The 13,122-nt window shown below is 35.4% G+C and overlaps 1 protein-coding gene across 1 annotated transcript in view; it reads right to left on the bottom strand.

Annotated features, from left to right (window-relative positions):
• The window catches only part of TMEM161B (transmembrane protein 161B), a 56,727-nt gene that overhangs the window by 14,817 nt on the left and 28,788 nt on the right, over positions 1–13,122 (bottom strand). Inside the window, exons 3-5 of the mRNA XM_075541261.1 lie at positions 12,202–12,285; positions 9,725–9,822; positions 7,194–7,350 (exon numbers count right to left, since the gene is read on the bottom strand). Of these exons, the coding sequence (XP_075397376.1) occupies positions 7,194–7,350; positions 9,725–9,822; positions 12,202–12,285 (339 nt within the window). The remainder of the gene's footprint in view (positions 1–7,193; positions 7,351–9,724; positions 9,823–12,201; positions 12,286–13,122) is intronic.

The raw sequence follows: 13,122 nt of genomic DNA on the forward strand, positions 1-13,122 counted from the left end.
TAGAGGAGCTCTAGTGGTAGAGTGGTCAAGCATTTAGCTGCTAGTCTAAAGGTTGGGTGTTCAAACACACAAGCCTTGAGCCTCTTTGCGGAAGAGAGATGATGTGACAGTTCTATAGAGTTGATAGGAGGTGGAATTGACTAGAGCAGTGGTTCTCAACCTTCCTAATGCCGCCAGTGCCTCATGTGTAGTGACCCCCAACCATAAAATTATTTTCGTGGCTATTTCATAACAGTATTTTGCTACTGTTATGAATCATAATGTAAATCGTAATGTGTTTTCCGATGGAGTTTGGTGACCCCTGTGAAAGGGTCGTTTGAACCCCCAATGCCATCGCAACCCACAGGTGGAGAACCCTGAACTAAATGGAAATGAGTCTGACGCTTCACATAAATTCACACACAGGCACATCACGTGTTTTACTAACATTCTGAATCCTATGCGGAGATGAGATACAAGTCCTAATTCCATCTCCTAATAGAAGTGTGTTTCCTATACTTTGGCGGCACCATCATAAAATCTTTAAAATGTCAATTCATCACATCTTCCTACACTGGCAAAGTGCTGATATAAACACTCTTTGTATAGCACTAGTTCTTTAATGCTTCCTCCTTCCCACAACCATGACCCCAATTCTACCTTAGAAATCTGGCTAGACCAGAGCATGCACACAGGTGCAGATCAGAGCTGGAAACACAGGGAGCCCAGGACCAATAAACCTCTCAAGACCACTAATGAGAGTAGCGATACCAGGAGGGGAAGGGGCTGGTGGAGGTTAGAAAGTGGAAACCAATCACAATGATCTACATGTAACCCTCTCCCAGGAGTATGCACAACAGAAAAGTGGGTGTAGGGGGACAGTGGTCGTTCTAAGACATGGGAGAAAAAAAGTATAAATTATCAAGTGACCATGAGAGAAGGAGGCTGTAGGAAAAATGAGGAGTTGATACCAAGGGTTCAAACAGAAATAAAATGTTTTTAAAATGATGATGGGAACATATATACAAATGTGCTTGATACAATGGATGGATATATGGATTGTAATGAGAGCTGTAAGAGCCCCCAATAATTTTTTTAAAATACTGTTGTTAGTCAGTACCTTTACTTTGAGCACTAACTCCTCACCCTACCTTCATCCCCGTCATTTTCAAATAATCCTGTACATTACACTATGATAAAGAATATTATATTTGTGTATAATCAAAACTGCATATGGAAAACCACTGTATTTTCTTTCAATGATTTTTTTCTTTTTAACTGCTTAGTATTACCTATTTTAAGTGTCAATTTATTTTGCTATTACAAAATCTCAACCCTTGAAAGGAGAAATACTGAAGCATGTTTACCTTTACACTGACATTTTCTCAAATGGTGAGTGAGCTTAATTTCTAGTTCCAAACTTAGGAGAGAGAACAGTGAGGCTGTCTGCACCCACCAATACTTCAAAGCCCCAGAAATCGTACCTACGGTTGCTATGAGTCTAGCTCGGCCGGATGACGGCAGGGGGTTATATCGACTTTGGCTCATCATAAAATCATTCAGATATATCACTACTCTTTGGGAAATAGGAAAAAATAGCACATATTGTAAAATAAAAAATAAACAAATTTGGTAATACCTTCAATAATAAGCACATAGATTTTTCTAGAGGTTCACACATTTTTCATAATATTTAAAATTATTTTTCTAAAGTAAATCCCTCTTCCACTCAATTCTCTGGAAGCCTTTCCACTCTCTGAAAGTACATTAATCTTTATGATTCATCAATAAAGTCACACCAAGCAACTATTATGCACACTCAAGTGTTGCATTATGCAAGTTTATACAACCTCAAAATCAAGCCCATTGCTGTTGAGTCTATTTCAATTCACACCAATCCTATAAGCAAAACAGAACTGTCCCACAGGGTTTCCAATGGTGGAGATTTTTACATAATCTGACTGTCACTGAGTGACAGGTGGGTTTGAACCCCCAAATGATCAGGGCACCTAGGACAATTGTTATCTTAGGAGCTTATAAAAAGAAAATGTAAGCCAAAGATTTTGAAAGCAGAGAACACACACATGTAAAACAAACCCAAAAATATTAACTAAGTTTCTGGATTAAATAAAACAAAACAAGTCGCCCTTAAAACTAGAAACTCCAAATATAAAGTCAGACTCAATTACAAATGAATAGAAATGAGGTTCTAATATCCAAGTTCCCTGTGAAAGCTTTCTGACATTATCTCCAAAAGTTTCTAAGAAATGAGCTTGCATATAATATGCTCTATATGCTCACCTTCCTGAAATGATCGCTGAAAACAAAATAGGTGGATTGTTGAACCAAAGCCCATCTGCAGACAATTGGACATCTACTTACAGAAGGGTCACAAGGAAGGGTACAGTATAGTACCGATGAAACATACAACTTTCCCCTAGTTCATTAATGCTTCCTTCCCCCCACTATTATGATCCCAATTCTAACTTAAAAATCTGACTAGACCAGAGCATATACATGGGTAGGTAAGAGATGGAAACACAAGGAATCCAGGACAGATATCCCCCTCAGGACCCATGAGTAGCGATACCAGGAAAGAAAGGGGAAGGTGGGGGGTGAAAAGGGGACCCGATCACAACCTACCAATAACCCCCTCCCTAGGGGACGGACAATAGAAAAGTGGGTGAAGAGAGATATCAGTCAGTGTAAGACATTAAAAAATAATAGCTTATAAATTATCACGGGTCTGTGAGGGAGGGAGGGTGGAGGAAGGATCAAGTAGAGAAAATGTTTTGAGAATGATGATGGCAACAGATGTGCACATGTGCTTGACACAATGGATGCATGTGTGTATTGTGATAGGAGCGGTATGGGCCCCCAATGATTTTAAAAATATGTTCTATAAAAGTTTAAGACAAAACAGATATCTAAGCAAAGATTCAACAGTTGTAACAATAATTTTCTTGTGGAGAGATCTGATATCTCTTGCAGCCTACTTCCGGTTAGTGCTTCATTATCTTACTAAACTACATTACTATAAAACCAGAATATAGCAATTTAGAATTTTTAATGCAATTTAGAAATGATGACGTTAAGTTACACCAACTCGCTCAGCTATTATCTGTTTCCCACAGCAAAAAAAGCGCATTTAGAGATTTTTAGTTTACAAATACATATATAGAACTGGATATTAAACCCAGAAAAATCTTAGAATTTCAATTTTAAATCTTGCCCTGCAAAAACAAATTTTGTTTTATATAAAATTTGTATGTCTGGCAACCAAGCAAAGAAAATTTTAAATCACAGCTATAAATATATAATAGGATTTTATACCGTAAACCACCCTAATTGTAAAACACAACCACAGTAGAAATGTGACTAACGATCCAGTCCTCTAACCAAATATAACAGAACGATTAAGCTTTATCATTTTTTGTAGACTAGCTTTCTTCTCAAACTCATGTAACTGACTTAATACCACAGCTGTGGCTCTATACCATAGCTTACTCATAAGCACCTCTTAAAAAAATATATATATAGATCTACACACGTACGATAAAGTATTTTAATCCTTGAAAGTTAGACCTATACTAAAGGAACTCTGGATTATTTTTACAAGCATCATTTTTCTTTTAAGTGAAAGCAATATGCTTGAAATTAGTAGCCAATTCTCCAGTGACTCTAAGACTTCAAGGGCCATCATATAGGACAGACAATTAATTACCAAACCTGTTCCATTCTCATCACTAAGCTTTACCTTTATCTTGCTTATGCCATGTAACGTGGCACAAATGAAAACAGGAACACATAGGTTTGGTCAAACAAGTTGGTTAGAAGTGAAAACAGGAAAGGATTAAAACTGAGTACTTTGGATTTAGAAGTGAGATTGGAAGCAGATATAGCAACTGAGATAAATATGCAATTCAGCAGAATAAAACAAAATTGACGATTTGGCTCAAAGTTTGATTTCACATTTTTAAATTCTATTAAAATTTATTTTTAAAGATCATTTTATACAGCTCTTATAACAATCCACACATCAATTGTATCAAGCATATTTGTACACATGTTGCCATCATTATTTTCTAAACATTTACTTTCTATTTGAGCTTTGGTTATCAGCTCCTCCCAACGGCACTTGCCGTGACCCCTTGAAAATTATAAATTATTCTTATTTTCATATCTTACACCGACTGCTATCTCTCCCCCCCAGTTTCTGTTCACCCCCCTGGGTGGGGTGTATATGGTGTGGCTATGTGTCCATCATTGCATTCTGTTCCCTCTTCCCTCCCACACCTTCTCCCTACACTCCTGGTACAGTCACTCCCATTTCTGTTCTAAGGGGTTTATCTGACCTGGATTCCCTGTGTTGTGAGCTTTTATCTGTACTTATGTACGTGATCCAGTCTAGCCCACAGAGAAAGGCAGGACTGGGTCATGATCGTGGCGGGTGAGGCTACCTCAAGGAACCAGAGGAATATTGTGTGTTTCATCGGTGCTACACTGCGCAATGGTTGATTGATCCCTAAGACCATGAACTTATTTTCATTGCTACTTCATAACTGCAATTTTGCTATTGTTATGAATGGGGTGAACCCTATGTAAAGGTCGTTCAACCCCAAGGGGTCACGGACCCACAGTTTGAGAACCACTGCCTTAGACATTAAAAAAAAAAAACAAAAAAACAGACACAATTGTTAAAAGCAACTTGAATTCTCAATGGTAAGAATGAGACCTTAAACAATAAAATACCTTTAAAATTAACCACCAAACTCAAATTCTACTTTCAGTCAGAACATGAATTAAATCTAAGGGCAGATTAGACATACTTTCAGATGTACAATGATGCAAAAATACACTTTCTGAGGAGAAATGGAAAAAATACCACAAAGAACTGGGATGAATGTTGTTACACTGTGGGGTTGTAACCAATGAAGCAAATGAATTGTTGAATGAAAAACTGGTATGTGTTGTATACCTTCACACAATTCACAAAGCAATTATTTTTTTTAAGTACTTTCTTTGTAGTTTCTGAAGATAATACTGAAGGATATGCTCCCCCAAAAAGGTATAAAAACCTATGAAAATGGAGCTCCCATTAGAAGGCTATGCAAAGAGTCTGCAAAAATGGCTCATTTCAGGAGTAAAGCTGTTATGTAGATCAAGCAATGAATCTGAACATATTGAGAAATTGTAATTACAAAAGTTTAAAATGGAATGATATATATGTGTGCGTAGGTGTACATATATATGTAATACAAATGAAAATCAATATATATTATCTCTGAATAGTGCTGATGGTATTATAATTTCAACACTTAATGCATTAAAAAGGCATGGCTTCACTGTATACTGATGTGATGAATGGAAATGATCAGTGATATATGGTAGCCCAGGGAGATGTCTTAAGTCCTTATTTCCATATAAAATGGTAATAATCAATAGCTAAACTTAAAATCAAACTATGTAGGTAAAGCTCATACAGATGACTAAAAGAGTTGGAAAATGTTGCTTCTGGAGAGGTAGGAATGATAGAAAGAGTTAAGAGTCAAGTTTAAATTAAGAATCATAATAATAAATACTAATGAAGTACACAGCTTTCCAGATTAAAAAATTCAACACATAATTCATCACAATTAGTGGTAAAAAAAATTATCCATGACCCAAGGGCTCAAATAAAAAGTAAATGGTTTGAAAATAACTATGGCAACATATGTACAAATATGTATGATAAAACTGATGTATGAATTGTTATAAGAGTTTTAAGATCACCCAAGAAAATGATCTTTAAGAAGAAAAAAAAAGTCATGCTATTGTGATGTTTCAGAATACCAAAAAGATAAAGAAAAAAACTCTGGGAAGAATGAGTGAAGAATAAAAGGGAGGCATATACCAAAAGAAAACCGACAGCCAAGTTCTGACAGCCTTCAGTTTTGAAGAAAAACTATTTTCTTCTTAGAATTTTCTACTGATACAAACTATCAATCAAGTTAAGTTATGCAAAATATCAAGTCATTTACCAACCTTCTCTTTCTAAGGAGACTAGGAGAATACATCATGAAATGCATCACAAGATCCAAAAATAGCTGCAGGGAATTCCTAGGGAGACTATTAAAGAAAGTTCCAGGACAAAAGCTCTGAAGGAAGTTTAGAGAACCCAGGGCTTCAGGAGGGAATGTACGAGGGAAAACAAAATAGAAATGTTTTATGTATACCTACCCCTCACTTATTGACACATGTATCCGAAGACTAGGTTATCAAAATCCAATGTTAAGATGAAATTGGAGAATAATCACATCATCAGATCACAAAATGGAAACCTATATTATCACACAGTTGTCAAATTATACCATAACTGCCAAACTTCTGAGCATCGTGACCCAGACAAACTGGTATATAACCCAACGACAGTGAATATGGTTTGTTCTTTTAGCGCTTGAAACAGAAGTACATCCTGGTTTTATTTACATTAGTGTGTGTTACACTAAGTATTTAGGTCAAGTTATACTTCCCATGGTGTCCTTGGATCCAAAGATTATTTGAACAGTACATATTACATGAACTTGGAATTGTCACTTCACCTTGATTAGGCCCTGAATTGCAAGCAATTCCAAATTGTTCTCTTAAACAAAAATTCAGTCACTGTGTCAATTCCAGAAATAAGAGTTACTGTACAATAAACAAGGAGTCCTGATGGCATAGTGGGCTACATGTTTGCCTGCTAGCCAAAAAGCTCAACATTTTGAGCCCACCAGACACTGAAAAATAAGATGAGACTTTCTATCCCATATAGATTTTCAGCCTTAGAAACCTATAGAAGTGCTACTGGTTCTACAGCATTATTTTGAGTCATAATCAATTGAGTGGTAATGAGTTTGGTATAATGAACAGATTAAAATGCTATGAGATTTAAATATTCAAACAGAGATTCAAACCCCAAAGGGGTCTGTCTGTCAGAGTTTAAACTCCTTTATTAAAATACTACAGTTGTTATGAGATGGTACAACTTCTCTTCCCAAGCACAGAAACACTTACGACCTATGAAAGTTGCTATGAAGTCTTACATTTTTGACACATTACTTCCCTAGGTTCCATTTCAATTCTCTTTTAAGAGGATTTCAAGAAATAACTGTAATGTTTAAATCAGAGATGAGTTCTAACCACATCAGTAGCAAAAGGACAATTCATAATATTAACGATGTTTTGAAGGATACATTGCAAAAGACAAAACAAGCAGGCACCAAACGACGCTGATATTCATTTCCTGAGTTGGTTTCATGTAACTGTAGTAGACTTCAGTTACTAAATATACGACTGTAGCAGCCACTGTGAAATCTACCAGCCACTGGTATTCTGGAAAGTAATGCAGTGCTGAAAATTAAACAAATGAAAAGAGACATATTTTACTCCAAGTCTTACAGTTTCAGGATTAGCCATAATTAACTTCAAATAAGCCATACTATCATTAGAATACTATTTGCTTTTGTTTTTTTTAAAGTGCTATTTGTTCATATGCAATGTAAGGCTTGCAAATAGAACATTTAAAAAATGCAAGAAGTTGACTGAGAATTCTAGCATCCAAATGAAACTTTCCTATTTCATAATTTAGTTAGCATAAAAGTCAAAAATGTATTTAAATTTACATAAAAATAATTATAATCCAATTTCTATTTATATTTTAAGTGAGTAACAGTTTTTAAAGGCAACTGTTCGAGTTTTGTTTTTTAACTACAAGAGTTTAAGCTGTGACCCTTTAACTTCGGAATAGATTTATAATACAACGGGACTTACTTTTACCTCTAAGATAAAATAGTACTCTGTTATTTGGCCAAGTGAAATGCTTATGTTAAAACTAGTTCTCAAACCTATACTAGGAAAACCAAATATTGACTGTCGCAGACTATTAAGGTTGCAACTATTATCTCTTACCCTAGTTTTAAGTTTCCAAATTCATCAGCAGAGTTGATTAGCTTTACCACATTCGGTGTGTAACACTGGCAAAGTTAAGTGTCTCTCAACCTCAGATTGCTAATTTTTTTACAGTAATAATCAATGAACATTTACTATTTGTGTAAAAATTTTAAAAATGTACTGGAACTCAGGAAGGATATGCAATGTATTATTTCTATAATTGTGGAGGAGCCCCGGTGGCATAGTGGTTACACTTTGGGCTGCTAAAGACAAGGTCAACAATTGAAAACCACTAGCTGCTTCAAGGAAGAGTTGTTTTTTTATTCCCATAAAGCTATACTCTCGGACACACACAGGGGCCGTTCTACTCTGTCCTAGTTTCCCTAGCAGTCAGAAGGGACTAGACAGCAGTGAGCAGTAGTGAGTATGAATATGGATATTTTATAAAGGTAAGCTCGTAACATATAGTAAAACATATATAACTACTAATCCAAGTCACAGCTTTCTGAAATATTGTTTTGTGTGTACACATGCACACACACAACATTTTAAAAAATGACTATATAACCAGTCTTTAAAACTCTAAATACTACACTAGTGGATCATATTGTACTCCACTGGTATGTGTAGGTTCTATGACCCCCTTTACACATTGATACTTCAAATACACTAGTTACTGCATTTCACAAAATTATTCCATGAGATGCTAGCTATCTCTTAAAGTTGTTTTTTGAGGGAGTTCTGACTTGCTCTAGAAAGGCCTAATTATATGATTAGCTTGTATTATTAAGAACAAGATTCCTGAAGTTATCCTTTTAAGTGTTACTTTACTTCCCACTTCTCATGTAAGTTAGCGGTTCTCAAGCCTGACCACATTGCAGAGCAACAGAGCACCTTTAAAAATGCACACTCCTAGAGAGCACTCTATACTTACTACATCTCACTGGGTAGGGTTGTGCAATCTTTACTTTTAAAGAGCCACTGACATGATTCTGATGCACAGCCAGGTGTGAAAGCCAGCTGTAAATCATCATCATCTTAGATTCTTTTATCTCATAAGATTACAACAATTTCATGTAAACTCCCATGTTAAATATAGTCATTAAATAATTATAAAAGTTAATATGGGAAGGGGGCAGGCCAAGAGGGCAAAAATCTAGATAACTTATTCAGAGATAATCCAATAGGTCATCTTGAATAAAGATTTTGATTCTTGATCCTCGTAATTCTGAAATCACTTTCCTTTCTACCAAATATAAGCATAAAATATAAGTCACTCTTGGTAAACAAATGCATTTTTCAAACTACACTATGAGATTACCATAACAAAAAGTCTAGAATTCAAGATAATAAAAACTGTATCGTCTCACTTTGGTAAGAGAAAAGTTCTGTCTAATAAACCTGTGCATATTAGTGTCTTCTAAAAAGCATTGGGAAAAAATGTTTATCAACAGTTCATCTTTTTTTTAAATGATTTTATTGGGGGCTCGTACACTCTTATCACCATCCATCCATCCATCCATTGTGTGTCAAACAGATTTGTATATATGTTGCCCTCATCATTGTCAAAACATTTGCTTTCTACTTGAGTCCTTGGTATCAGCTCCTCATTTTTCCTCTCCCTCTCCGTCCCCTCCCTTATGAAACCTTGATAATTTATTATCAATAGTTTCTATAGGCGAAAAGGAATGGAATAAATTGAAGTATTTTGAGCTCTTAAATTCTTAGATTCCATATTCTGTATAATGAACTTGCTTAGGAAAAAAAAAGCCATAACAGATAACAATCTGTTGCTTTCACTAAGATAGAACTGAAATTTGTGGTTACCCCTTACCGAAAGTATCCACCTCTGTAACTGACTTTGTTTCTAGATGAAGATCAATATCCTTTGGAATGGTTAATGGCTTACTTTCAATGTGGCCGTTATATTTCCTATAAAAATCAGACAGGTGACACAAAAAACAAGTTACCTTTACTGTTGTCCAAGTGAATGTTTAATAACAAATGTGATTTTAAATTTCAAAGTGAAAGAAAGGTACAGAATTCTTAGTGTTTCACTAAAGAAGATAATGTACTCCTGGGAATGGCAAAATGTACATATAAATAATCACACGAATATGCAGATTCCTGAGGAGAGTCACCTAAATTAGTAACAGGGAGTAAAATCTTCACAGGTAGCAAAGAGAAAGAAATGTTACACCCATCTCTTTCTCTTCTGTGAATTTAAAGAGAGCCTAACATCTTTATGGAAACTTTCCTCAGGTAGAGCAGTAAAAGCAAATGAAGACGAAGTCCACCTGTCTTTGAAATTATATATACACACTCCCATTCAAGTATAAACAGACATGTAACTTACATACAAGTCCAAGTTAAAAATAGATATAAAGATTTATGCAAGGGATAAATTAAAAAACATGAAAGGCAAGTCAAAGTGGCTTTTACTTCAAATGACAAATGAACAATGTAGCAAATCTTCAGATGTTTGTCACTCCAAAACTCATTTTTTAAAGGAAAATAAGTTGCACAGTGAACGTAATAAATTTAAGCTTTGAGAACATTAATTGCAACACTAGAGAATAGCCGTGTGATCATTTTCCAATAAATATAAGCAGAAAAAAGCTCAGTAAGCAAATTATTTATGTCACCAGATCAGACAGTACTTATTGCCACTATGAAGACAATGACATTAGTATCTCTTTTTTGTAAAAGTTGAGATTGGTCAATATATAAAAACTTATCATTGAAAAATAACAAAATCCTCCCGTTCTTCCCATGCCGATGTGCCTCATACGTTCAGCGAAGTAAGTCAGGCACAAAAGGACAAGTACAACATGAGCCCGCTGAGGTAAGTATTAAAAAAATTTTTTTAATTAAAAAAATTTGTTTTTTTTTTAAAAAGAAAAATAACAAAATCGAGTACAAGGCTATGGTAAGCATCCACATACTTGTCAAGTGAAGACTACAGCAAATCTATTCAAACCAAACTCACTGGCATCGAGCCAGTTCCAATTCAGAGGCCCTGTAAGACAGAGCACAACTGCTCTTTTGGGTTTTGAGGCTGTAAATCTTTATAAGAACCTACTATTTATCTCTCCAAGAGCTGGTAGGTCTAAATCATTCGACCTTGTGGACAGAGCCCATTTTGCAACTACCACCCACCAGAGATCCCTGAATATTGTTATAGTACGTAACTAAATTTTTGAAGTGATAAGCATTATAGCTCTGGATAGCTAGAACTGGACTATTAAAAACAAATGTAAAAATTGAATACTTAACATTCAGGTTTAGGTTATGTAAAATAGTATGCAACAGTGTGTCATGAATATCTATTAAAGAACATAACCACTGGGAAAAAAAGCAGGAGGAAATACAATAAATGTTATAATAAGCTTCAAGGTGTATCTGTAATGGTATAAAAAAGGATGTCAGTAAAATCAGAAAAGACTGTCTTTTCAAATTTCCAATCTCAAGCCAAATAATCGTTCATATTTAGAGAATTTTTTAATACTTAGAAATACTCTAGGCCATGATTGTGACGTATCTGAAAAACTTAGGACAATTTGTTGTCATTGATATTTTGTAATACAGTTTCTGAATCACCATTTCAGAGTCAAAGAGTGCTCTTGGATTCCCAGCTGAGGAACTCAAGGCCTTTTCAAGGCTAGAGGCTCATTCAACATGTAATTGTCCTGGGAATTAAATTTTGAGAGATATAAAATTTCAGAGTTGAAGAGTCTTTCAAAATGACTTAGGTCAGTCCCTCCATTTTAAAAGGTCAGGTTGCTGTTGTCCACTCAGTGAGGTTTCTTACTGGGCAAATTTTCCTCATAAACTTTAAACATGATATAAATCGTTAAGAGTTGAATGAGACCTATAGTATTATGCAGTGAAACCTGTGAAAGCTGCAATTCAAAAGATCAGCTTTGTTTTTCTGGGCCTTCTAAGTTTTCCATCTTTGACAGGTGCAGTCTTACCCCTTTCCCTTAAAACAGTGGAAAATATTTAAGCCTTCATTTTCTGATACAGCTCCACCCTACCAGGGTTCTGGTATTGACAGGTCTTATTAAACAATCTACCCTTTTAATTTTAAAAGCGAGAAAACTAACATCAAAAGCAAGTCAATCTGTCCAACATCACAATATTAAATAATGAGTGACAAACCTGATAAGGCACTTACACTAAAACTTTCCTTACAATGATGGCTACCCACCACTGCTTAAAGCACAATTAGTAAATGTGCCTTAAAGAAACCATAAAACATGGGTACATTAATTGCACTAACACTTTACATATTCAAAATTATTAATTTACCTTTCTTTTTTGCTTTTCCCTTTTTGCTGCTTCCCTGCAAGAATTCGTAATTCTTCTTCCGTAGGATGCTGACACCACCTCAAACTACAAAAAAAAACCAAAGTAAGAGAGTCCTCTTAAATAAAGCAATCAGACTCACTGGAATCATTCCTGTCCCCACAACTATTTCCTGAGCTTCCACTTTGGGAAGACACTGCTGCCAGATGGCAAATGAGAGCGAGCAGCCCTGGAGTAAGTCTTAGAAGGCTACAGAATAAAATCTCATACATATTTGCCAGGCTGCAATGGAGAATCACACACTTATGTTATACAGGCTCATCATCAAACTAAAACGAAATGAACTCTGCAGGCACGATGTCAGGAAAACATTAAAATTCTCTAACCACCTTTTATTTACTCAGAACAAATTGCTAATTGTTTTTTAAAAATTGCTTGAATGCCCTGACAGCTCCAGACAAGCTTCCTTTATTTTCATCCTTTACTTTAGTTGGGAAACTCAAACTTTATGTGCATAAGAATTAGTACGAACACTTTACTTGTCTACTATGCCAGCTACAGTTTTAACAATTAAAGGCATTCTTTTCTACTAGAGCAAAACAAGTAATTTCTCACTTTCAAGCATTGTCTGAACTTACTGTCCCATCTAGTGGTCATTAAATCAAAACAAGCAAATATAAACAAAAACATAAACCCCACTGCTGTCAAGTAGAGTCCAACCCCTATCAACCTTATGGGGAAAAAAATGATGTTTTTTTTGGTTTGTTTTTTGTTTTTCAGGAGAGGCTGAGCCCAACATAGAAAATCCTCTGGAACCCAGTTCTACTGACAAATGAGAGTTGGAGTCAACTGGATAGATACTAGTACCAGTTACCTAGTGGTACTGCTTGCTACCTACTAGCCTCCTAAATTTGATATTCTTAC

Source organism: Tenrec ecaudatus, chromosome 2 (genome assembly GCF_050624435.1).
Source record: "Tenrec ecaudatus isolate mTenEca1 chromosome 2, mTenEca1.hap1, whole genome shotgun sequence".
Classification (NCBI taxonomy): Eukaryota; Metazoa; Chordata; class Mammalia; order Afrosoricida; family Tenrecidae; genus Tenrec; species Tenrec ecaudatus.